The following is a 27,612-nucleotide window of genomic DNA, read 5'->3' as shown; positions in this document are numbered from 1 at the left end:
TGCGACCTTAGACTCGTACACTTCGGAGCCAGGGCCACGGCCAACACTGTAGTGGCCAGAAGGATGAGAAACACTCCTTTCTCAGGCCTAATCAATTCTTTCATCCCTTTTGCCCCTATTTTCGAAACTCCAGGAGAGATCGAAACAACCAAGTGCGGCGCAACACCTGGGGCACACCTAACTTCTCAGCAAGACCAGGCGTCCCCAAACAACAATTTGGACAATGAGCAAAACCCGTCAGGCCTTGTGACGGTCAGAGTGTCGGAGGTCACCTCTCTCAGTTCTTTCACATTTGGGAGAATTCTGTATCAGACCAATGGGTGCTAGATACTGTTCTTCACGGATGCAAAATAGAACTCATATCACCCCCCAGGGACAAGTTTCTTCCAACACTTCATTCCAGGTCCCCCTCAAAACATGCAGCCATTCTACAAGCCATTGAGCACCTAGTAGCCATCTCTGCAATAGAACCAGTACCTCCTACTCAACACCAACAAGGAATTTACTCCATCTTATTTACCATGCCCAAAAGGGACAGTACTTTCAGAGCGGTGCTAGATCTCAAGTATTTAAACAGATGAGTACGCAAACGCAAATTCCAAATGGAAACATTGCATTCTATTGCAGAGAACCTCCAACACGGGGACCTCCTATCTTTGATCAACTTGACAGAGACCTACCACCATGTGCCAATCCACCCACACTCCAGGTGCTTCCTTCGCTTCTTTTACCAAGGGCGACACTTCCAATATATGACTTGCCCTTCGGCCTCTCATCAGCGCCAAGGGTTTTCACAAAAGTCATGGCCCCATTGGTGGCCCACATTTGTCTTCATTTTTTAAAATATAAATGCTTTTATTAGTGTTATAAGTGGAAATAGAAAGGTTATTCTATTATGTTATATTCTAATCTATTATTATATTATATTATATTATATTATATTATATTATATTATATTATATTATATTATATTATATTATATTATATTATATTCATCTCTGAGAATCCAACAAATCCAAACAAGTTAACATACAAAGTCTTATCCATCAAAACCAAGACAAAAGAAAAATAGAATAGAATTGAAGGAAAGCCCTTAACTGGGTATCAGTAGCTATCAGTAACAGAATCTTGAACCCTAACCCTAAAGGAAAAAAGGGGGGGACAGCCCCAACCATGTTGATCATCCTACTGTCAGGTAATCGAAGGAGGAGGGAACCAACCCAACTATAACGTACAAAATAGAAATACTGCAAGTAATTCAAGTGCAGAGCCAGACATCCCCAATACTCTGTGGTGTGAGCTCCACACCACAAGCTCAAGAAATGTTGTTACATATTGGTGGTTAAATTCTGTATTCTAGAGGAAAGAGAGTATAAATTCTCTCACTCCAATTTCATCCTGCATCTGATCTGAAACCTATATAAATAATAATAAGAAAAGAAGTTTATTCGAAAACTTCATTAAGTAAGTTAACGGAATCTCATAATGTATATATTTAATTAAAAAAAATTATGTATTACTCTCCAGTGCTAAAGAACAGGGAAAATTCTGAAAAATCCTGGATTCTCTAGTCTTTTCTGTCCCAGCTACATTAAATGAGAAATTTAGTATATTATCTTATATGTCAAACTGATGGACTGAGAGAATTTAAAAAGATCAAAGGACATCTATGTTTCTAGCAGAGCCAAAAATGAATTCAGAGAACTTTAAAATCCTTGTTCTATCAAACCAGATTACAGGTTAACCACAAAAACCTTACCAGCAGACTTCACCAGCAAAATGCTATGCAATTATCTTCCTATTGTGTTTCAATATTATACATAACAAATGAAGGGATCTAGATAGAATTGATGAATTCAATCCCACTCTTAAGAGCTCAAAAATAGATGTGTGTTTTTAAATGTACCTCAAATATGTCTCAAATATGTCCTGGTGTGTAATTTTAAATGTACTTCAATGCCGTTCATATTATTATAATTTCAATACAATAAGGGAAGATCTATCAAGCCAAACATAAATTGTTTATGCATTTCTCTGCGCTCAAATCATGCCCTAAATCACAACAGTCACTTCATACTGGCTTTCTTCTCCAAAGACAATCCAGCTACCTCCTGTTGAATCCATGGGAAGTTCAAAAAACAGCAGTACGGAAAAAACTTATGGGCTCATCTATAAATCTAATCGTCAGGGAAGATAGAATTTAAAACTCTCACGGAACACTCCCCCTGAATTGATGGCTCAGGCAGATGCCCTGAGCTGCCAGAACATCCTATCTCACAAGTGAGCCGCCAGAACATCCTGTCTCACGTATTTGTTTGGCCTGGCTTTCCAGGGTTTTAAAATCGATTTTAATATTCTAACCCGATTTTGGGGCTTTTAATCACTGTAATTGTTGTTTTAAAATGTTTTTAAATTGTTAATTGTTGTTATATTGTTTTTAATTTGTTTTAGCTCTTTACTGTTTTAATGGTTTGTTTTAATTGTAAACCGCCCTGAGCCATTTTGGAAGGGTGGTATATCAATCCAATCCAATCCAATCCATCAATCAATCACATGAATGAATGAATGAATGAATGAATGAATGAATAAGTGGCAATTAGACTGGGGCATCCTGCTCAAGGTCTTTCGGTTGTGGGGAACCCCTCAACTGGATTTGTTCGCATCAGCCCAAGAACACTCAGTGTGCAAAGTTTTGCAGCAGGGCAGGGATGGTCCTGTCGTCAGAGGATGATGCCTTTCTCCTCCACTGGGGCAGACAGCTTCTGTAAATGTTTCCGCCATTTCCTTTAATACCTCGAGTCCTCCAGAAGATCGGAGAGGGCAGGGCCAGATGCATCCTGTTCGCTCCCTGGTGGCTCAAGGCAGCCCGGGTTTACTACACTCCTACACCTGTCATGGGACTTACCTACTCCTTCCACCAGTACTGTACCTGTTGATGGGAGACCAAGTTTGGTATCTGCACCCGAGTGTGGAGGCTCTACTCCTCACAGCCTGGAGAATAGGAATGTGACTTCGTTTAGTCGCCATGTGCAAGAAGTTTTGACAGCCACAAGAAAATCCTCCACACAGAAAGCTTATGCCGTTAAGTGGAAGCGCTTCTCAAAATGTATGGCCCAGAAGGGCCCATCTCCATCTGAGACACCCTTGTCAATGATTTTTTAATATCTGCTTATGCTGAAAGACAGTGGGTTGTCCTACTCCTTATTGAGAGTTCATTTGGCTGCCATAGCTGATAGGCATTCCACGCCTGGTTTGTTCTCTCACAAACTGGTTAGAAGGTTTTTGAAAGGGATCCTTCATATGTTTCCTTCAATACCTAAGTGTTACCCATCTTGGAACCTGTTGCTAGTTCTTAGGCAGTTGATGAAGCCCCACTTCAAGCCCATGGATACATGTAACTTTAAACTGTTGTCTTTAAAAACTGTTTTCTTGGTTGCAATTACTGCAGCAAGATGAGTAAGTGAGTTAAGAGCATTACGTTCGATGCTCCCGATTTAGTATTCCACAAAGATAGAGTTGTTTTGAGACCTGACCACATTTCTGCCTAAAGTGGTATTTTAGTTTCACCTGGCGCAAGACATCACGCTACCTACCTTCTTCCTTTCACCTACCACGGATGAAGAACGAACCTGTCATACGTTGGATGTTAGAAGAGCGCTGGCCTTCTATAGAAGAACCTTTTCGCAGGTCTCCACCTCTGTTTGTATTGTATGCTGAACCGTTAAAGGTCTTACCTGTTACATCTCAGAAAATTGCTGCATGGGTGAAGGAGACAATCTCCTTAGTGTATCATCTGGCCTCTGAACCGTTGCCTGCCCCTATCAGGGCATATTCCACTCGAGCGATGGGAATCTCAGTAGCCTTTTAACAGAGTTGTTTCTATCTTCAACATCTGTAAGGCTGCTACATGGACCTGTCCAATGACATTTGTCAGATATTACATGTTGGATGTCCACTCCAGGTTCCAGGTGTTGTTTGGTGCTTCCTTCCTCTTTGGCCATCCTCCATCCAGGTAAGGAAGCTTGCTATTATCCCATGTGTGTTGTACAGAGACCATGAAGAAGAAAGACAGTTTCTTACCTGTAACTGTAGTTCTTCAAGTGGTCTTCTGTGCATTCACACATCCCACGCTTCCTCCCTACTACCTATGGCTAAATATGACCTGAGGTCTTAGCTGCAGCAGTCGCTTGGACTGAGGGAGTGTGGTAGTCTGTCAGATAGGGGGAACTGGGTTTCCCTGCTCTTTTTTCCTAATATGGTAAAGCTCTAGAAGTATCCAGATGGTGGCTCTGTGCAGGCACAAATCCCATGTGTGATGCACAGAAGACCACTTGAAGAACTCCATTTACAGGTAAGAAACCTGCCGTTCCTAGAAGCACTGGCATTAATACTGACAATTCTGTTATTAAATTTTCTTTGGATTATTACCGTTTAACTGAAGAAATGGGTTAGAAAGTAAACAATAGAATCTAAGGTATATTGCAGTATAAAATTGTACATAAAAACATGGGATGTGTGACGTGAACCATGCTATGTACTTTGTTCACAGATGTGTTTTGAATGGTTTACAAAAGGGCAGCATGATCTTGAGAGTGATGTGCAGCAGCAGCTTTTTAAAGAAAAAATTCTTAAATTGGAGTCCTATGAGATTACTATGAATGGTATGTAAGTATTTTTCTCCGTGACATCAAAAGTAATTTGCATATATTTGTCTGATATATTAGAATAATATTGGTAAACTTACTACTACTGGATATTGTTGTTATCTTCACAAACTAATGAACATTTAACAGTAGCCTGAAAGCATTTATTTTATAAACTGTGTTTCTGATGTTTGTTTAAATGAAAATAGTAGAATCCCTTTAAAATGTTGATTTTTAAAAACAGGTTTTGGTTTGTTTAAGACCTTTTTTGAAAATGTGAACCTTTGTGATCATCGATTGAAAAGACAAGGAACCCAACTGGTAAGCAGATTTCTTGTATCCTTGTCCTGCATGCAGTTCGAAATTCTACAGTTGGCAAGTTTGGGAAAATAGTGTGTTATAAAAATAGGGAGCTGTAGAAGTAGTGATTAGATGTTAGATGACCTAGGCTCAGATTAAACCAATTTGCCCTTAGTCTACATAGGCTGGGATCACAGCACTTTGTTCAAATTCAGTCATAAAATACAATCAAGAACACAGTTAAATCTGTATTTATTCTCTTTTCTCTGCTTAATATTTGTAAAACAAAATAAATCTTGTTGCAAGGCTGAGTTGTCTGATGTACATCTGTTAAAAATAATAAAAATGGCTTAGAGCCAGTATGCTATGGTATCAAAAATGCAGCCAGGGAAACTCAAATTCAAATCTAGATACAGCTGTGAAGCTTGCTGGCTGACTTGGGGCCAATTGCACTCTCTGCTAGGGATGTGCATGAACCTCTGTTTGTACAGTGGTTCTAATATGAACTGGTGAACTGATTTGTTCTGGTTTGGCCCAACCATGAACCGGTTCAGTGGTTTGAGTGCAGGGTTGGGGGTTGGGGGGGCAGCCAGCAGCAACTTTAAAAGTGAGTACAACAGGTCCTACCTGCATGTCTGCCACTCCATGCAGCTTCCTGCTGTGGTTCCCCCCCGCCCCCCAAACACACCAGTAGCCCACACTTGCTGGCAGCATGGCACCAGCACACATACGACCTACACATGTGCAGAAGCCATTTGTGTGGTCAGCATAGCACGGTTGACCATACAAATGGCTTCTGCCGCATACAGGCTGTTGGGATGGGGGGGGCACCGCAGCAGGAAGCTGCATAGAGCAGCGGGCACGCAAGTTATGACCTCTTGTACTCACTTTTAAAGGTGCTGTGCACCGCTCTCAAACCGCTGAACCAGTTCGTGGTTGGGCTGAACCAGAATGAACTAGTTCATCAAACTGCTGCACAAACAGAGGTTCATGCACATCCTACTGTCTAATAGCTGGCTTAGAGGGTTGTTAGGATAAAATAAGATAATTCATTTCACGGATGTGCACGGAACTCGATTCATCTTGAATCCAGTTAAGCTTTAATCCGGACTGAATTCGAGCCGGCCTGGATCTGGTCTGGCCATTGAGCCGGCTCATGGACCAGCTCAAGGGTATAGGATTCTCCTTTACAGGTAAAAGGGATTCCCTAGCCTAAGAAGGGGGTGGGAGGGTGGGATCCTTTACCTCTTAGTTTTCTGGTGGCAGCTGTGGCAGCGACATTGGAGGTAGCAGCAGGGGCTCCTCCAACCCTGTCACCGCCGGCCTCCCAAATAACAGGCCAGGCCAGCTCCTAGCCGGATTCCCCTTTACAAATATACCCCCTGAGCCGGCCTGCGACCCGGTTCATAGAACAGGGGGGAAGTCTGGTTCAGAATTGGACTGGCAACCCCTTTTGGGGGCCAGGCCAGTTCAAACTTGGACTGCTTGGACTGGGCCGGCTCAATGTCCGAGCCGGCTCGCACATCCCTAATTCCCATGGGTGTTGTTTTCAGCTCTTTGACAGCAGGATAGGATACAAATGGGATATTAAATAAAGAAATGGCATTTAATAACAGCTGTTAATGAAGAAGATATGCTGATATGAATAATTAGCTGTCTGCTTCTCAGCAGGATTGCACCAGTGGAAAGTCAAAATATAGAATTATTCTGACCATCTTGCTCAGTAGAGACTTGCTCAATTGTAGCCTCATAGAGACAAGACACAATTAGAATATATTCTGTGATGCCACAATGTACTTGATCTATCCATTGTGGTGAACCTAACCACCTTTGAGCTTTAACTGGAATCCACACCTGTCAATCCAAGTCCTTGGATGTTGCATGGGAGGAATTTCTCTAGGGCCAAGTGGACTCATGTCTTGTATGGAGGTAGAATATCTGTAAGAGCCTCATATGAAAGTTATCTGCAGGCTTAACTTCAGTGGGAGGGTAGCTTCATTCCTAAGATTTAGGCCAGTAGCTCATTAGGTAAAATACTTTTATTTATTTGTATTCATATCCATATCCCACTCTTCCTCTAAGGAGCCCAGAGCAGTGCCTGTGATTATGTTTATCCTCACAAAACCCCTGTGAGGTAGGTTAAACATTATATGATTCTAGTGCTCATTTGTGAATGCATCCAAACCTCTGTGTCAAGACACTTGTGTCCTCCATACTTCTGATAAGAAGCATGAATGAGAGGAGAATCCTTAAACCTGCCTCCACTGAAGAGTCGTGAGAGGAATGCAGCAGGACAGGTGTTACAACAAAGGTCAGGGAGAGCTTCTGCCCAGAATGGACCTGTCGACCAAGTCAGTTTTCCTTCTGTTTGGTGAAAGAGGATCATCCCTCAAGTCAAGCTGTCTGTTAGGAAGAGGAGATAACTGGAACTAATATGTTCTCCCTCTGATTTTTGTATTATACTGAATCTGTTTTTATTGCTGAGCTGATAGTTGAACTGTGTGCATTAGTGTACTGTGTTAATCTTTTGTGGGCTACTTTGGGGGCCACCTTGTCTAAAAAGAGGCATAGAAATATAAAAATAAAGAGTATGCTGTGTTGTATCATATAATCCAAAGTGCTAAAAATCTCCTTTCTCTCTCTCTCTTTTTTTTGTAAAGCACGTAGAAAAACTAGAACTAATAGGAATGGATTTTATTTGGAAAATTGCGATGGAATCACCTGATGAAGAAATAGCTAATGAAGCCATTCAGCTGATCATAAACTATAGTTACATTAATCTAAATCCTAGACTGAAAAAGGTAACAATTGTTTTGATGTAAAAAGGCTATGGCCAGAGTAGTCCAAGAAAATGAGACAGAATAGGCAAATTAAGTTTTTTATTGAATAATCAGCTTGCTACTTCATCCTCACTCCATGCTTAAATGTAGTAATAGTCCAGTGCTTTTAGTATTGTTACATTTCAAAGAAACCTTCAACAACTAGCTTTCAACTTTTATTCTTTTCAGGATTCTGTGTCACTTCATAAGAAGTTCATTGCTGATTGTTACACAAGATTAGAAGTAAGAGGTTTCTAAAATATGTTCCTTTTCTAATGTATTTTTTCTTAAATAATTGTAAGATGGTTTCCAAATGCTCAGCCTTGTATTGTGCAGAAGCCACCTTCTGAAATGTCTGATGTTTTGTTTTATAGATTATAAATAAAACCATGCCTGCCTGTTGTAGCTTGGTGTTACTATGTTTATGAAGCATTTATTTTGTTAATGGAACATTTACTTTGTTAATAACAAAACAATAATGAGAGGCAGACATGTGGCTTGGTATATATACCCACAGTGAGACTGTGCTGAATAAGTTGCCCAACTTAATATTTAAGGTCTTCCTAGCCTTCACAACAGTGTAAAAATAATTTGAGGTCTTTTTCATTCTAGGCAGCCAGTTCAGCACTTGGTGGTCCAACACTGACACATGCTGTTACTAGAGCTACTAAAATGCTAACAGCAACTGCCATGCCCACTGTGGCTACATCAGTACAGTCCCCTTACAGGTAAGCTTAAGTTTCAAGTTATATTGTTCACGTTGCCTCAGTTTAGATAATTCAGCAAACCAGGCTTTGGAAAACCAGGAAAGTGCTGCTGGCACATGCACTCTTCCTCCCTTTCTGAATTTCCTCCGACTATAACTTACTGTGACATGTGAATCAGGCAAACTATGGTTAACACTATCATTCAAACCCATAATGCAAACCCACTTCAAACCATTGTTTGGAGCTTATTATTGAACCATAATTTGTCTGATTTGCATGTCACAGAAAGCTGTGATTGTAGCAGTAGTTCATGTTATATTACATTATGTCAGAAAGCCCAAGTATAAAAAGATTGCTGGCATGACTAAATGCACTGCTTGTTGATAAAGTGTTGGGGAAAAGTGAGTATTAAAATTAGATGGAGTAAAGTATTGAGTATGCAGATTACTGTTAAGGAATGGAATTCAGTTTTTAATGGAGAAGCATCTAAGGTTGTATGCCCTGGTTATATTACAAACATTTATAAAATATTGTTATTGATCATATTTAACTCAAGCTGAGTAACTCTTCAACTACCAATATAATCAGGTATTGGAAATGTGATTTTTCTAATGCTAATTATATGGTGGTCTTGTCCAGCAATAATGGAATTTTGAAAGATGATTTAGAGAAGTGTTCAAAGGATGACAGGTATTAAATTCTATGGTGTGTTTACTAGAAATATTAACAGAAATTCCACAGGAAAGCAGACATTCTATTCAACAGCTGGAAAACCTTAACAGCTGGAAAGATGTCTGTAGCTAAGAACTGGAAGAGTAATAGAAAAGTTACCTGTCAGGAATGGATTAGTATGGCAAACTGTTGAACTATGCAAGCTGACTGAATTGGTTAAAATTAAAGAGAGGCAATAAATAAAAGACACATTTAGCACTCAGTGGAAGCCCTTTGTACAGTATTGGAAAAATATTATACTAAAGTTAAAAAGGATAGATGCTTCTCTGTGTTAACTTTTTTTCCTTTTTCCTTATTTGATACGTATTTAAAGTGTTTTCCCCCTCTGTTTGCTCTTGAGGTATTTATTATGGATATTGATATTAATGTTTGTGGATTTTCTAATATTGATATTGTAGATATTGTTACAACATGTTAGTTTTCTAATATTATTTATTAAAAAGTAGAAAAGAAAGTGAGGAAAAAAGCATTAGAGGAAACCTGGCAGTGAGGAGGGAGCACGCAGGCCAACACAATGTTCTTGACCCTCCAAAACAATGGAACATGATGTCAAAGTGGGTGGGGGGAGAGAATGAACAAACTGTATATGCGCCCAGGTAATGTTGCAAATTAGGACTACTGATGCTGAAAATCCTCTGGTACCCACAGCTTCATATATATATATAAGAACAACAAATAATGGGTTTGTATACCTCATATTCCTCATAAATTAGTGTTTTTGCTTTGGTTTTTAAGTCTACTTTGCAGTGGGATTCAGTGCAAAAGGGGCTGCCAAAACAGTGACGTAAATCATCTGGTAACAGGAAGATGAGTTGAATAAGCACAGTTTTTGAGATTTTCTCAGTTCAAATTAACCTATGCTGAGAATGTCTGACTCCTCAAAAAGTTTTTCCAGAACAATCTCCTGTTGTTAAAGAAAAGCCTCCTACTGAGGGAAAAGGGAGCAGCAAAATATACCTTATGTTTCTGGTTTTGGAAAACTAAGTGACATTTTATCCCAAAAAACGTCGAGCAGTGCTCATGTGGTTCCCGTGTTAAATATGTATGATGTTATGGAATCTCTCGTCTATAATGAGAACTGATTTCCTAGAAGCGGATATCAGTGGAAATGGTTTCCCATCCTCCAGTAACTGCAGTTATGTTGTTTGCTTACTGTGGATATGCTGGAAGTTGATAAAAGCTAGTATAAGGAGTTTTAAAGCTATAAGAAGGTTTAAAGCCTATGGTTCCCAGAGGGCATACTAAAGCATAATAGTTCATCATGCAAGTGACGGAATATACAGCTGGGCTACAGTTTGCCAGAAACAGCACTTTAAGAAAATATGTTGCACTCACCCAGATATACACTTTGTATAGAAGCAGTGCAACTTCCCAGTTTCTCTTATGGATCACATCTTCTGCAGGCTCTGAGAATCTGAGCAGACTACTGCTCAGATCAGCCTAAAAAACTGTAGTAGCTTGCAGTACTGTCTTGTTCTTGGCCTTTCCCTCACAGCCAGTTCCCCCTTGCAATATAACTCTTGGTACCTAGGGGACAGTTTCCCCCCGGTATAAAAATAGGCAGCATGCTTCACTCCTGCACATTTTTCTGGTGTAATAGCATGTTGCCAGCTTTATTCTGGGGGAAAGGTGAGTGCCAGATTTAAAAAAAAACAACACCCCAAAAGCCAGGCAAACTAAAGCTACTATTTATACCTCTCAGTTTCTAGTTTTGCTGACAAAAATAGGATGGATATCCCAATTAAGAGAGAGATGTGGGTACTGCTGGAAAGAGGGGTACTGCATCACTTCCTACCACTCCCTTCTCCCCCCCCCCCGGTGTGTAACAAATGAGAATGCAGGACTTATTTACCTCAAGCTCAGTTCCCCACCTATGCTCCATATTATTGGCTAATGTGGAGCAGGAGTAGGCAACTTGAAGCACAAATGGATCATGTCACATCCTCACTCTCTCTTTTTACTGTGTGTTTTGGAGCTGCTGTGTTCAGTGGCAGCCATGTATCACATTGGACTTCTGTGTTCAGTGGCAACCATGTATTACACATCCAACCTAATATTCTGTAAAAGAGTAACTATGGCCAAAAAAAAAAAAAACCCCAACCCCAAAAAACAATCTCTTGGTTACTGCTACCTTGTGATTGAATTCCAGCCTCTGCATACTTCCTGATGGTAAAAATTTTATTTAGGTTACCCAGCAGATAGGGGGAGACTGGGTTGCATGTTGCCAGGCTTTTGTCAGACTGGTAGATGTATTCCAGGCATTGAACAGAGGCCTTATCCAACTCTCTGCCATTTCTTTTGACTGCAATTTCAGGTCAACGAAACTTGTAATCATTGAGAGACTGCTACTCTTGGCGGAACGCTACGTCATCACTATAGAGGTAGATTTTCTTGTCATATTGGTACCCATGACATTTTGTTCTAGTGTGTCACCCTCTAGGTAGAATGATGGGTTTGGATGTGTGAGATCAAAGTTCAAATTCTGCTCCGTTGTAGTCTTATTTTGTAGACTTGTACAAGTCATTGATCTTTAAGCTGATCCATTTTCCCTCACAAAATGCCTGTGCAGTAACCACCGTGGAAGAATTCTTTATCTCTTCAAGGCGCTCTTGACTCCATCCACCATGCAAGAAAGTCCATTATTTTTAGTAGTTCGAGTGCCTGTTAGTTTCTTCTTGACCGCCGCGGTGTTCACTCATGAAGGATTCGCTTCTCAATCAAACTCGGTTCCTGTGATAGATTATCAGTGTACTTTTACCCAGATTTTTGGACTCTGACAGTTTAACATTTCGCTTTTGGATTGTGATTAGGACTGGTACTAATGGACGATTTAAAAACTTTTAAAAAGAATGTATTACTTGTAGAGAGACTCTTTCCTCCTCAGATAGGCACGATCACTGTTTGAGTGAACATCATAATGTTAGAACCAGCAAGATTTGTTTGTCATTCTTGAAACAAACAAGAAAAAGAGGCTTTATATGAAAACATGTTAAGACCTCCAACACCAAAGCACTCACTGTTGCCTTAAACATCTTCGATGTTGGTCGATAGTCGACCCTCGGGATTGACGTTGATGTTGGAGTGTTCACCAAGGGGAAAAGCTCAGACCCACCGATCAGAGAGAGCACTTGGAATCTACGTTTAAGAGGCCCAAAGATGTCAGCAAAGACGGGTATCACTGACATCATAAAAAATGGAAGTGCCAGAGGGATGATTTTCCTAACCAGTATTTGCTCTAATTTTTTTCATCTGTGTGCAGAATGAGTTTTGTTCTGAGCGACAGTATCAAGGCAGTGTTTGTGCATGTGCATTCAGAGTGGTACCTTCCTGGTTCAACCTGAGTAGAATCAAAAATGAACTGAGCAGACATAAAAAAACTGTGTGAGCGTGCACACATGTGTGCACGCCTTTATTTATTTTATTTTATTTACTTACTTACTTATTTATTCAATTTCTATACTGCCCTGCCAAAAATGGCTCAGGGTGGTTTACACAGAAAAATAATAAATAAATAAGATGGATCCCTATCCCCAAATGGCTCACAATCTAAAAGAAACATAAGATAGACACCTGTCACTGGAGGTACTATGTTGGGGGTGGATAGGGCCAGTTACTCTCCCCCTGCTAAACAAAGAGAATCACCACGTTAAAAGGTGGCTCTTTGCCAAGTTAGCAGGTGTGGCCTTAGATGGAACACTGCTCCTATTTGCTCAGGGTCAAAGCACAGACGTATCTCAACATCAACACCTGACCCAACATCAAAGGACAGTCTTTATTTTATGTCTTTGACTACCACACCAGCTACGACATCTACACCAGGTTAAATCTCTGTGAAATCACCCTCATACCTCCTCACTCTCTGCAGTTCAAGTCTTTATAACAGATCTTCAAAGAATGCAGGTATGCCCTCAAACACTGGCATCAGTGTTGGTATCTGGTACAACTTCTACACTGATATTGACCATCACAACTTAAAGAACGCTGCTTTCAATATCGATGGTGGAATCCACATTGACACCAGTGTGTATGACCTTTGTCTCAAGAGTTTACTACAAATCCAAAGACACAGGCAACCCCCGCAACAGGATGTTTCAGGCACCTTCCGTTCTTCACCTATCATTGTGGTTCTTCTACATGGTCTCTGTTATTCACACTATGGGTTTTGTGCCTGTTCAGTAGCCAATCGTGTGAACGAACAGATGACTGTTAGAAGAACTTCTTTTACAGGTAAGCAACCTGTTAATTTCTTGCCTGAGAATTCCCCAACCAGTTCTGACCAGGACAAAGGTTCTAATTTGAGTAAAAAGGGACAATCTTCTAAAGAAGCCTCCCCGACTGTACCTGTGCCAAATAAGACTACTTCAGAGAACGTGGAGTCATTGATGACACAATCCACTCTATTGTGATCCACCTTCAGAGGTTTATCAGTGCACAGTTTAGACCAGGCCTGCTCAACTTAAGCCCCCCAGCTGTTTTTGGACTACAACTCCCATGATCCCCAGCCACAGTGGCCAATAGCCAGGGATTATGGGAGTTGTAGGCCAACATCTGCAGGAGGGCTGAAGTTGAGCAGCCCTGGTTTAGACAGAGATAAAGAAATGTAAACAACTCCTATCCCAAAAACTCCTTCAGCATCTCCAGCTAGAGTGACACCTATGCCCTCTCCCTCATATACAGCAACCTTTTGTTGGAGAGAGAAATACCACTACTTGGTCCCAACCTATTTGTCCATGCGATGCCCAATGGATTATTGGAGTTCACCAGGAGCACTAGGCACTCGCTATGTATGTGGCTTTAGATGGTTCCAGGATCCCTATTGTTATCCATCACCTGGACTCCCTTGTGACTTCGATGAATACAGATTGTGGAAATCCAGGAAATTAAGAGGAAACCCAGAAAAAAGTGATAACCTGAAAGACCCTAGACAGCCAAAAAGCCCAAATAAGAACTCTACTTTAAAAAGATCTTCAGTACTACCTCAGTCACAACATCCCATAAAAGAAATTTCTCAAGGAAATGGTCAAACTCACCATGAAAGCCCTGATGGGATGTGCATGCATAATTTTTTCCCTATTTGATTTGTGCCTGAATCGAATCACATCTGATTTGTTTTGTTTCAGAATCTGTCCCCCTGATCACCCCAGATTGGGTTTGGATTTGATTTGATTTGGATCAATTTGGACCACTTATAAAGGTCCTAGGGGCACCAAATGGTCCCCATGGGTGCCACCTACCACCCAAATTTCAAAGCAGTGCGGCACTTGGTTGATTTTTAATGTTTTTTTAAAAGGTTTCTACTGATTTTGTATATTTCTGCCATAGGAAATAATAGGGATTCAAAGTCCCCCTATCCTAACTCTAACATGGACCCCAAGCTTTCATTTTTTAAAAAAACCAACGAAACACCTAAGCCACCTTCTAGCCCCTATAGAAGTGGAGTTATGCAGCAAAATTTGCGGTCATAATTTTTCAAGTGTTTGTATTCTTTGGTGTCTAATAACTTTTCCTCATAATGAATCCCTATGAGGATTCATTGCACACATCCATTTCTTCTGTTCATTTTGACTGTCATTGGACAGTGCCAACTGTCAACTGCTTTGTGCCAACCCCCCCCCCAAACACACACACACTGGGGTACCCAGTTTATTTTATTTTTTTATTTTTTGCGTTTTTGAGGTGTTTAGATTCATTGGTGTATTCATTACACACCTTCATTTCTTCTGTTCATTTTGACCCCACTGCTTTGCGGATGGGGGTGGTGAATTAGTGGCATCCCATGTGCCAACTACACCCCCAACCCGCAAGCCACTGGGTACTCAGTTTAGGAATTTTTGAGGTGTTTAGACTCTTTGGTGTGTAATGAATCCTCATAGGGATTCATTATGAGGAAAGGTTATTAGACACTAAGCACTTGAAAAAATTCCTAGAACATAAACTGAGTAGTACCCCACTGCCTTGCGAGTGGGAGGGGGTGTAGTTGGGGCATGGCAGTTGACAGTTGGCACTGTCCAAAGACATTCCAAATGAATAGAAGAAAGGTGTGTAATGAATCCTCATAGGGATTCACTGAGGAAAGGCATACACCAAAGAATCAAAATACTTGAAAAATATTGACCGCACATTTTGCTCCATAACTCCACTTCTACAAGGGCTAGAGCTTAGCTTTTGTTTTTTAAATGAAAGCTGGGAATCTGGGGGAGATAATAGGAGGAATCTGAATCTCAAATCGATTCGAATCGCATCTGGCATGATTTGAATTGGACCTGAATCTAGCCAATGGAGCACAGGGATGATTTGTTCTGTCTCCAAATCACCCGAATCAGCTAGATTTCGGTACAAATCAATTTGTACCCAAATCAGTTTGCACACTACTGCTCTCCAGTGCCTTCAGGAAAATCTCCTGATAAGGAAAAGGAAAATTTTCAGGTTGATTGTGATTCCTCCACTGATTCTGGTGAGGGTTCTGCCCAAACAGAAAATCCCTCAGATCCATCACCAGATGAAAATGTAACCAACCATCTAATTCACCTATGAAGGTAACAAAATCTTAGTGTATCCAAGTGGCAGAAATGGCTAAAATTCTGGGTTTGGAATTGAAAACTCCAACCCAAGAGGTGAAAGATCCAGTCTACAACTTCATGTCCTCTTATTCTGCACAACCAGAATTGTTACCTATGTTGCCAGTTCTGACAAACTCAGCTAATTCAGCTTGGGAGACACCATCTGCCTCTGTCTCGACTTCCAAAACATTAGGAAGCTTCTATAGGATTCAGGAAGAATCATGCCATCTTCTAAAATAACTTGGAATCCAGGTAAACTGGAAAAAGTCAAACCTACAACCTCAAAGGAGAATACAATACATAGCGGGTGTTTGGGAAACAAGGACAAAGAGGACCTACTTCCCAGAAGACAGAAGGCTCTTGACTGTACACTTAATCTCCACATTCACAGCCAATCTAAAACCAAGGGAAAGAGCCTTTCAAAGACACTTAGGCTTGATGGCATCTTGTACAGCCACAGTAAACCATGCGAGATTAAGGATGAGGTGACTCCAAATTTGGTTTTGGTTGGTGTTGAAACTGAATGTGGACAGCCAGAACGTGTGGCTGACTCTTCAAATTCCAGTACTTCAGTTCCTCTAGTGCAGTGTTTCTCAACCTTTTTGGAGTAAAGGACCGCTAAATTCTTCATGCAGAGTTTCAGGGACCGCTACATTCTTCATGCGGTTTCCCGGACCAGCAGTTACAGTGAGGGAAATAAGTATTTGATCCCCTGCTGATTTTGTCCGTTTGCCCTCTGACACAGAAATGACCAGGCTATAATTGGAATGGTAGGTTTACTGTAGCTGTGAGAGACAGAATAACAACAAACAAACCCTCAAAAGCCCAGTGCCCAAAAGTCAGCGATGGATTTGCATTGTAGTGAGGGAAATAAGTATTCGAACCCTTCACAAAAGATGTCTTAGTACTTGGTGGCAAAACCCTTGTTGGCAATCACAGAGGTCAGACGTTTCTTGTAGTTGGCCACCAGGTTTGCACACAACCCAGGAGGGATGTTGTCCCACTCCTCTTTGCAGATCCTCTCCAAGTCAGAAAGGTTTCGAGGCTGATGTTTGGCAACCCGAACCTTCAGCTCCCTCCACAGATTTTCTATGGGATTAAGATCTGGAGACTGGCTGGGCCACTCCAGGACCTTCATGTGCTTCTTCTTGAGCCACTCCTTTGTTGCCTTGGCTGTTTGTTTTGGGTCATTGTCATGCTGGAATACCCATCCACGACCCATTCTCAATGCCCTGGCTGAGGGAAGGAGGTGCTCACCCAAGATCTGACGGTACATGGTCCCGTCCATTGTCCCTTCGATGCGATGAAGGTGTCCTGTCCCCTTAGCAGAAAAACACCCCCAAAGCATAATGTGTCCACCTCCATGTTTGACGGTGGGGATGGTGTTCTTGGGCTCATAGGCAGCATTCCTCCTCCTCCACACACGGCGAGTTGAGTTGATGCCAAAGAGCTCGATTTTGGTCTCATCTGACCACAACACTTTCGCCCAGTTCTCCTCTGGATCATTCAGATGTGCATTGGCAAACGGCAGACAGGCCTGTACATGTGCTGCCTTGAGCAGGGGGACCTTGCGGGCACTGCAAGATTTCAATCCTTCACGGCGTAGTGTGTTACCAATTGTTTTCTTGGTAACTATGGTTCCAGCTGCCCTGAGATCATTGACAAGTTCTCCCCGTGTAGTTCTGGGCTGCTTTGTCACCGTTCTCATGATCATTGCAACTCCACGAGGTGAGATCTTGCATGGAGCCCCAGACCAAGGGAGATTGACAGTTATTTTGTGTTTCTTCCATTTGCGAGTTATCGTGCCAACTGTAGTCACCTTCTCACTAAGCTGCTTGGTGATAGTCTTGTAGCCCAGTCCAGCCTTGTGCAGGTCTACAACCTTGTCCCTGACATCCTTCAACAGCTCTTTGGTCTTGGGCATGGTGGTGAGTTTGGAAGCTGAGTGATTGCTTGCTTCTATGGACAGGTGTCTTTTATACAGGTACTGTGACAAGCTGGGATTAGGAGCACTCCCTTACAGAGGGTGTTCCTCATCTCAGCTCGTTACCTGCATATAGTGAAAAGACACCTGGGAGCCTGAAATCTTGCTGGTTGATAGGGGATCGAATACTTATTTCCCTCGCTACAATGCAAATCCATCGCTGACTTTTGGGCACTGGGCTTTTGAGGGTTTGTTTGTTGTTATTCTGTCTCTCACAGCTACAATAAACCTACCATTCCAATTATAGCCTGGTCATTTCTGTGTCAGAGGGCAAACGGACAAAATCAGCAGGGGATCAAATACTTATTTCCCTCACTGTAGTAAAGGGGTTTCAAGTTTAAGTTTATCTATTTGTCTATTTTACAGACTTTTATACTGCCCAAAACTTGCATCTCTGGGAAGTTTATAATTAAAATAATATAAGCATTAAAATAATTAAATTGGAAATCTTTTGCAAACATGGAATATTAAGGGTTCTCAGCCTTGGGTCCCCAGATGTTGGTGGATTTAAATTCCCATAACCCCCAACCACAATGGCATTTGGCCATTATGTCTGGGGATTATGGGAGTTAAAGTCTACCAACATTTGGGGACCCAAGGTTGAGAACCCCTGAATCTAAAAGCCTGGATGAACAAATATGTTTCCAGTATGTCTTCAGTATGTGCGGGGTGGGGGTGCTTGTGATTACTCAATGGAGAGGGGATGTTGGGCCATTAGAAAAATTCAAAAGCTGCATGGGGCCAACAAAAACAACACACAAGCAAGCTTTTGAATTCCCCAAAACTGTTCATCAGGCTGGATGTCAAGCAAAGCAAAAAGGAGGTGAGGAGAGGAGAGCTGGGCAAGTTGTCAGTAGAGCCCAAAGTCTACAGTTTAACCCTCTCATGATGGAGGTGGAGTTTTAGCAGGAGTTGTGTAGTTGCAGGGCCGGATCAAGACAACATTAGTCAGGACCACCCACTGAAATTACTTTAGTCATCTCTCATTTGTGTCAATGCTGCTTGATCATGATCACCTGGCTTGATCTGGATCCTGCTCTTAGATGTGCATTTTGTGAGGCGGACCTAATGAAACCCGCACAGCTCCTCCAGAACTCCTTAAAAACGGTTACGTGGCAGGCGCTGGGAATGGTTTTTTTAAAATGGTGAAATAAAATGTGAAGAAGAGCGGTGGGGACCTGGCATTAAAGGGAAGGGGGCGATTCTGAGATGGTGGGGGCGCAAGGTGTTGTAGTGGTGGATGCCTCATCTTCCTCGCTGGGGAGACAAGGCACTGTTCAGGGTGGGCGAGGCAATGGTGCACCAGACTGCACTTGGAAGATTGTCTGTGTCCAAGAGCTGATGCCGCCGCTGTGCTTGCACACCAGAGTGTAGCAGGTACTCCCCCATCCTCTCTCACAGCGCATGCCTCTGCGCCCCCCTCCCAACTCCCCTGCATGCGCCAGTCACACCAGCCTGCCTTTGGGGCCATGCAGCTCATGTGGTCCCACATGCTGACCATGCATAGCTGCAAGGCGAGCCAAGGCAGCCCTCCTCCCTCCCTCCACCGCTTAGCTCTCACCGCAGCATGATCCCGGCCAGAGGCTGTCCCCCTCCCCACCCAGCGAGGTCATAAAGGGGACCACCGTCTTCCACCGGCGGTGCAGACCAGAGGGTTATAGGGGGCTGAGAGACCACAATGCCCCACCAATGCAAGAGGAAAACAGCATTTCCTCTCAAGGTGCCTTGGCCGCAACAGGCAGCTGGTTTTAAATCAGTTGGGATCGGACACGAACCGCGCTGGGCATCAAATCCCCAGGATCACTTCATTCCATTGCCATTCATCCAATGACCCTTTTGCATGAACGCACAAAATGGTACTTTGCCTCTCCCCCACACCATGCCACCTCCCTCTGCCACTTAGCCCTCCTTGGTAAACGTGCTTGCTCCCCCTCCCCTGAGGAAGGTCCACCTGCACTCCCTTTCTGCAAAGCCTGAGCCAAGGCAGCCCTACTCCCTCCCTCCCCCTGCCGCTTAGCCCTCACCACGGCATGATCCCGGCCAGAGATTCCAACCCCTGGCATGGTCACAAAAGGGACCACCATCTTCCACCAGCAGTGCAGACCCGGGGGTTACAGGGGGCCGAGGGACCACAACACCCCACCGATGCAAGAGGAAAACAGCGTTCCCTCTCAAGGTTCCTTGGCCGCACTAGGCAGCTGGGTTTCAATCAATCAATCAGTCTTTGGCTGCAGACAAAGAGCAAGCAAGAACCAGCAGCCCTTCAAGTGGCGCCCACTGCCATATCTTTTCCTCCATGCCCCCGCACCGCATACAGTTTGAAGCTGTAAAGACAGGGAATAAGATAGCTGTAGGAAGATCTCAGCAGCATGGGGAGGCAAGGTGGAAGCAAGGTCCGTGCCTCTGTGATACTCCTCCTCTTCCTCTTTCGTGCCATGTGCAAAATTGAGGAAGTGAGTGCCTTGATTGTAGTTGTTTGTGGGGGGTGGGGGTTGACTCCCAGTCAGTGACTGGCACTCAACCCTTTGGGGACCGGCAGCAGTCCAGGGACCGGTGGTTGAGAAACTGTGCTCTAGTGGTGGACCAAACTGCAGTCTCTGTCCAAGGGTGTTCCCTTGCCACCTTACGACTCCTTCAATAAATGTAACTATGGACACCTTATTAAAAAGGTTGAAGAGCCCATTAAAAGGTTGAAGAGCCCACAGTATCATTGTGCATGATATTGCACTCAAGGGAAATTGACCCCACAACAAAGCTCTCTACACATAAACTTTTTAGAGCTACTAGCAGTGCTACACGCACTGAAATCCTTTCTTCCACTAATTAAAAAACAGATCCTTCAGTGCTATGGCAGATTGAATACAGATCCTTCAGTACAATGTTAATTGCGTATCTTAATCATCAAGGGCGAACAGTCTTCCGATCCTTATGCAATCTAGCAGTTCAGTTATGGGATTGGAGCCTGCACCATGGTGTACTTCCAATCAGTGTTCTCTATTTTTTTTTCATCTGTGTGCGGAATGAGCTTTGTTCTGGTGGCAGTATCAAGGCAGTGTGTGCACACATGCATTCAGAATGAGGTCTTCCTGATTAAACCTGAGTGAGATCTAAAATTAACTGAGCAGACATAAATAAATGTGTGAGTGCACGCCTTAGAGAGAACACTGCTCCCAATGGCCCTTCACATCAAAGGAGTGGACAGCTCCCTAGCAGACATTCTCAGCAGGGACTTTAACTTCTCCCAGCAACACGAATGGGAGATAAACCAGGAGATTCTCCACAACCTCTTCTAAAAGGGGGAACCCCCTGACAGACCTATTCGCTGCACAAAACAAGAAGTGCAGACTTTCTTTCTTTATTTATTTGAAACATTTAATATACTGTCCACTCCAAAGACTCTGGGTGGTGTACAAAAACATGCAAAGCAATACAGCATTAAAATTGCATTCTAAATTAAAAACTAAAGTAACTAACAAAAAAGAAAAAAACAAATAGGTAAACTAAAGGGCAAAAGCCTGGTGAAAAAGAAACGTCTTCAGTAGAGATTTACAAATCAATAAGGAAGGAGCTAAACGAATCTGAAGGGGAAGGGAGTTCCAGAGAAGTGGGGCAGCAACCAAAAAGGCCCTTTCATGGGTCCTAGCAACTCGAACCTCTCAGAAATCAGGGACCGACAGAAGGGCCATCTGAGAAGATCTGGCCGGATGGGATGTAACTGGATGGGAGAGGCGGGTCTGTAGGTAGACAGGCACCAAACCCCGAAAGGCTTTGAAGGTCAAAACCAGAGCAGGTCTGGGGAAAGACTTGTTGTGAAAATCCTTCCAAATGCCATTGAGGCAAAACCTCTTCCCTCTGTTTCCCATATTATCCAAAATATTGAGCAAGATCCTCCAGGAGGACACACCATGCATTCTACTTACCCAGACAACCATGGTTTCCCATTCTGCTCCACTTGTCACAGGAACAACACAATCATTTTCCTCCCCATCAGAATCCACTGTCCCAGGGAGGTGGTCATGTCTTCCATACTTATCTAAAGAAGTCCAGCCTGTCAAATGCCTCCATAAAGGTCCATATGGCTGCACTCTCAGCAAGACATCTGGGATGAGATGCACAGTCTGTTCTCTCTCATCCTGATTTGAAAGGGTTCTTGAAAGAGCTCAATAACTTATTTCCTCTGTTAGAGAGCCTATTGAACCTTGGAGCCGTTCGTTGGTCCTTTCTACACTAACAGAGCCTCCCTTTGAACCTCTAGGCTCTACTTCACTTAAGTTACTCTCCCTAAAGACTGCTTTCTTGGTGGCCATAACATCAGCTAAGCGAGTCGGCAAACTAACAGCTCTTAGGATTGACTCCCCTTACACAAAGTTCCTTTTAGACAAAGTTATTATGAGGACAGAGCCAACCTTTAAACCTAAGATAGCCTTGGAGTGTCACATAAATCAAGACATAGTCTTACCTTCTTTCTTCATGAATCCATCTACTCCTGTAGATAAGTGAAAGCACTCCATGGATGTCTGTACTATATGGAAAGAACAAGAAGTTTCAGAAGATGCCATAGACTATTTGTCTCCTTTAAGGGAAAGAAAAAAGAACAGTCCGTCTCCAGACAAAGACTTTCACACTGGCTAGTTGGAGTAATTTTCATGAGCTACAACATAAAGAAGGTTAAGCCTCCATCTAGAATCAAGGCACACTCTACAAGAACAATGGCTACGTCAGCAGTTCAAATGTCTGGACTAAGTATGATGGACATTTATAAAGCAGCAGCATGATCTTTGGACCTCCCTTTCATAAGACATGCTGTGGACATTTGCTCAGTGGCAGAGGCCAACTTTGATCAGGCAGTTCTAAAGAAGGTGCTGAAACTACATCCTAGCACCTGCCACCGTTCAAGTAACCAATTACGCATTTTGTGATGGAACGTGGATCACCTTAAAGAGAAACAGGTAGCTGGTGAACTTTTGGTGATCCATGTTCCAGGGCTGGCTTAGGGTGGCGACCAAAGTGGCACCGGCCAAGGCTGCAGAGGTCTAAGGGCACCAAAGGTGAGCAGCCTCTAGCTCAAACCACCCCCAGCCCCTGCACAGCTATTTTTAGTATGCAGCCAGCAGCACAGTCTCACCCTGCGCTGCAACGGCTGCTACAATACCTTTTCCTGGACCTGCCCCCACCACCACCTTTTCCCTGCCACCGCTGCCTTGGCTCTTGCCACAGCCAGAGCAGGAAAACCTGCTCTCTTATGAAAGCAAAAGAACAGATTTTTCTTCTCTAGCCACAGCAAGAGCAAGACCCCTACTGAAAATGGTAACAGACTTGTGTGCGCTTTGATAATGGTATCAGGGTGCATGTGTGCACATTGCGATTTCTAGTAGGCTTTAGCTGTGGTCAGAGTGGCAGGGCCAACACGGGGGGGGGGGGCGGGGGTTGCCAGAGCGAAATTTGCCAAAGGTGCCACAAGCCCTTGAGCTGGCATTGCCATGTTGATTCACAAGACCCACCCGGACTTCCCCACCACAGTAATAATCACTTACCTGTCCTCATCCACCCACATTTCATCAATCCTCACAACAGGCACTCTATCCATCTTGTGCACAGTGGGTGAAGTCAAGAGCACCTTGAGGAGCTGAATAATTCTTCCATGGGGATTACTGTACAGGTACAGAACCCATTTTGTGAGTGAATATGAATCACCAAAAGATGGGTAAGCAACTTGTTACAGGTTAGCAACCTGTTTTTCTTGAGCCTCAACCCCTTTGTCTGTAAAAGGAAAGTCATATTGTTTGCCTCTCAAAATGCCAGAGTAGTTATGAAGGCAAAATACAGTCCAATTGTATGTGTTGTATAAATGATTAATCCTTGAAATAGTTAAAAGCACAAATAATAATAATATATTTAATAATACTGCTTAGGTCATTTTCAGTTTAAACTGTTTTTCTAATTTGTTAAATAACCTACTTCATGATCACTTTTACTGTTTTCTTTCTGTAGGACCTTTACTCGGTTCCTCGTACTATTCTACCTCATGGTGCCTCCTTTCATGGACATATTTTAACACTTAATATTACTTATGAGTCTACCAAAGATACCTTTACAGTAGAGGTATGCTTATATAACCTTACTACATTTCTACTTAAATTAAAAAAAAAAAAAAGCTTTCCTGAGAATATGAAAATTCTCAGTAAAAAGAAAGTTGAGTTTGGAATAAAGTATGGAATAGGATCCACATATCCTGAATAAGCGAGACATAGGGGATAATGCAGAGCTTTTTGAGGCTATAATTGCCACTGGGTTCTAGCTGAAATGAATCCCCAGAACTGAGAGCATGAATGAACTAAACTAACTTCACTTCATTTTTACAGGCTCATAGCAATGAAACCATAGGAAGCGTCAGGTGGAAGATAGCAAAACTGTTAAATGCTCCTGTGGACAACATACAGATATTTGCCAATGACAGTTTGGTATGTTAGTTAAAACAATCCTCTATTCTGAATTTGCGTTTCCACTAAGACTAAAAAAAATCTGTTATTTCAGTTGACAGTGAATAAAGATCAAAAGCTACTACACCAATTAGGCTTCTCTGATGAACAAGCACTTACTGTAAAGACATCGGGAAGTGGAACCCCATCAGCAAGCTCTGCCGATTCCTCCACTAGTTCCAGTAATAGCAGTAGTGTCTTCAGTTCTTCATATGCAATGGAACAGGTACAGTGTGAGGGGCTGAAATACAGTTTTTTCATGTTCCTTTCATTAGCTGTCATTCTGTCGGCAGGCAAAGCTGCTTTCTTTTCTCATTCAGAAGTGTTATCCAGTGACTTCTGCTTCTGTTTACTCTGCATTGTACATTCTCAAACTCTCTCTTTTATTTAAAAAAATCATTGTCAGAAATAGCTTTTTCCGCATTGTTACATATTGAGAGCCAGTGTGGTGTAGTGATTAGTGTTGGACTAAGACCAGGAAGACCTGAGTTCAAATCCCCATTCAGCCATGAAACTCACTGGGTGATTCTGGGCCAGTCACTTATTTCTTACCCTGACCTACCTCACAGGATTGTTGTGAGGATAAACATAATAACCATGTACACTGCTCTCAGCTCCTCAGATGAAGAGCAGGATATAAATGTAAAAATTTTAATTTGCTTTCTCACTGCTCTCACTGCTTATCCATATGGAAATTATATTGAAACCACATTTGGTGAAATATGTAATTTGCTTAGCCCCTTGTCAGGACCAATTCTCCCTGAGGCAAGAGCCAGCGACAGCCTCAGGGAGCGAGTGTGTCAAGGATGAAAAATGCAGGCACTCCACCTGCCTGCTGCTGCTGTCCCCATCTCACCAGAGCCACCACTGCCTTCCCCATTTTTTTTCTCCCTCACCCAGAGCCAGCACTGTCATCACCCCACCTAACCAGCCCCTGCACCAGGCTCGCCTTCCAGCTGCACTCTGTCCTCCAGCCTGCACTGCTATTTGCAGATTCAGTGGACAGCTGCAGCTTTGCCCACTGTCCTCTTCTCATTGCTGCTGCTGCTCCAACACAAGTAGCAATGAGGAGAGGCTAGCAAGAAGCTGTAGCTGCCAGCTGAATCTTCAAACAGTGGTGCAGGCTGAAAGGCAGAGTTTGTCTGGAAAGTGAAGCTGCAGGAAGGGCACCATTGGGGGCAGCATGTTGTATTGAGCCATCCCTATTTCTTGCTTTCAGAGAATTTGGTGCAAGTCTTCTCATAGAAGGATTAATGTAGGAATTGTCTGTCAGGTGGACCTCTATATCCGTGAGGGTTCCGTTCCAGGCTGCAGCCTCAGATATGGAAACCGTGACTATCGAGTTAAGGGAACCTGTGGGATCGCGGGGGTTAGGTTCCCGGTTGGCCAGAAATGGCTGAAAATCAGCCAATTTCACTGGGAGCAGGGCCCCAAATTGGCTGAAAATTGGTGTGTGCTCCTCACTATTTTTTAACAAAGACGGGAGCCATTTTGTGGCTCCTTTGAAGAAAATTTCAGCTGGAAATGACCTCCATGGTCATTTCCAACCACTTCCGGCCTGCGGATACACAAAGTCAACATGTTTTGCCCCCACCCCACCCCCCGCGTATGCCAGGGTCGGGTGCCTTTTTCCCAACCCCGCATACGTGAATCCACAGATATGGAATCTACGATAACAAGGTCCGCTTGTATTTATTCCTTGATACATCTTAGACTCTCAGTGAAGTTTGAAATCAACAGGAAAGATAGATTTTGAGGTGGTGTTTTGGGCAGTGCCCGAAACGGGGAACAGCACACATTAAGACTGTGTGTGTTGTTTTAGGCAGATCCTTGTCAAAGCTAGCAGGGAAATATTGTATGCCTAACTGCATTCACAATGTGTTTTGCCTCCAGTATTGAAGGGATCTTTTGAAAAATGGAAAGTTAATTATCTTAAACTAGAAACTGAAACATCTCTATATATATTTGGTCCCAGGACCACTGATATACAATTAATGTGTAGTCATCTCAGACCCAGGAACAATGGCTAGCATTATAAGAGTATATCTCTGAACTGTCGCAAACCTTCCCCAATGCCTCAGTAGTACTGGCCCTTATTCTTGGAATTATACTTCAGAGGACAAGACATGCATATAATGGACAAATTTCTAGCAATCCCAGAGGTAGACTTCGGCTACCAAAGAATTAGGTGGTCTGACTGGAAAAAGCAGTATCAGATTTCTATGCTTCAGAGAATGCTCACCTCAATTATAATAGAATTGTAACAGCAGAATCACTGGAAATAGCTATTCAGTCCTGTCAGGCGCTGTCAACTCACTTGCAAGATGTCCTTGAAAGCGAATTACATATAGTGAGAACAACATTCAATGTGAGAACAATTATAAATGTAAATCATGGTTTGACCAGAAATGCAGGATGGCTAAGTGTTCTCTGGTGGCTAATTTTAAACAATATAGGCTGAATAACTGCCCCTTTCCTCCTCCTACTCTGCATGTGCAGAAGAAACAGTATAAGGAACTAATTAAGATGGGAAAAGAGGAAGCACAAAATAAATTTGCTCTAAATTGATACAGGCCTCTAGACAAAAAAAAAAAATTCTGCCTCCTTTTGGAGTAATATGTAGCAGGCAGATTTCCTAGAGACTCTACTAAGATAACTTGCCATGTATCAGCCAATGTTTGGGAATCATATTTTTCATCACATTATGCTGCTGATTCAGTGCAGATGACATCTATTACACCAACCTAGCTGATCTGCTTCCTTGGCCCCCAATCGCCATTTCTGAAATAAAAAAGCTAATAGTACAGCTTAGACAGAGAAAAGCACCTGGGGCTGATTACATCTCTGTTGAAATGATTCAAAACAGTGTTGACTGGTGGACCCCAGTTCTGGCAGCTCTTTTCACTGCTATAGATCATGCTGTGCAGAGTCCCAATGACTTGGCGAGAATAGTCCTGCTCTATAAAAAAGGAGCGATATCTGAGCCTGTAAATTATTGGCTGATTAATTTACTTAGTGTAGTGGGGAAGCTTTATGCCAGACATTTATGCTGGAAATTCTGGTCCTGGTTAAACAGTGAACATTCTGGCTGACGAACAGGCAGGCTTCACGACTGGCCAGTCTATGATAAATCAATGTCTAGTCTTACAACATTTGGTGGAGAAGTACAGCTCTTGGCCACATGGACTTCTGTTTGCTGCATTCATTGATTTCAAATGGGCCTTCTATTCTATTTCCAGGGATAGATTTTGGGTAAAGTTGGAGACTTCCTCTATTGATCATAGATTGCTTGTTCTTATTCGTATGCTTAATCAAAACAACTACCTGAGGGTGAGGTTCAATCAGCAGGGTGATTTATCAGACCTAATTCTAGTCCAGAGTGGTGTAA

The 27,612-nt window shown here is 42.7% G+C and overlaps 1 protein-coding gene across 1 annotated transcript in view; it reads left to right on the top strand.

Moving 5' to 3' along the window:
* USP24 (ubiquitin specific peptidase 24) overlaps window positions 1-27,612 on the top strand; it is a 195,879-nt gene that overhangs the window by 59,205 nt on the left and 109,062 nt on the right. The window contains exons 19-27 of the mRNA XM_053242957.1: window positions 4,550-4,661; window positions 4,888-4,964; window positions 7,604-7,744; window positions 7,952-8,005; window positions 8,375-8,490; window positions 11,516-11,582; window positions 23,737-23,847; window positions 24,108-24,206; window positions 24,280-24,450. Coding sequence (XP_053098932.1) covers window positions 4,550-4,661; window positions 4,888-4,964; window positions 7,604-7,744; window positions 7,952-8,005; window positions 8,375-8,490; window positions 11,516-11,582; window positions 23,737-23,847; window positions 24,108-24,206; window positions 24,280-24,450 — 948 coding nt within the window. The remainder of the gene's footprint in view (window positions 1-4,549; window positions 4,662-4,887; window positions 4,965-7,603; window positions 7,745-7,951; window positions 8,006-8,374; window positions 8,491-11,515; window positions 11,583-23,736; window positions 23,848-24,107; window positions 24,207-24,279; window positions 24,451-27,612) is intronic.

Source organism: Hemicordylus capensis, chromosome 4 (assembly GCF_027244095.1).
Source record: "Hemicordylus capensis ecotype Gifberg chromosome 4, rHemCap1.1.pri, whole genome shotgun sequence".
NCBI lineage: Eukaryota > Metazoa > Chordata > Lepidosauria > Squamata > Cordylidae > Hemicordylus > Hemicordylus capensis.
Note: the sequence above shows the minus strand (reverse complement) of the source record. Positions and strands in the feature narration are given on the sequence as shown.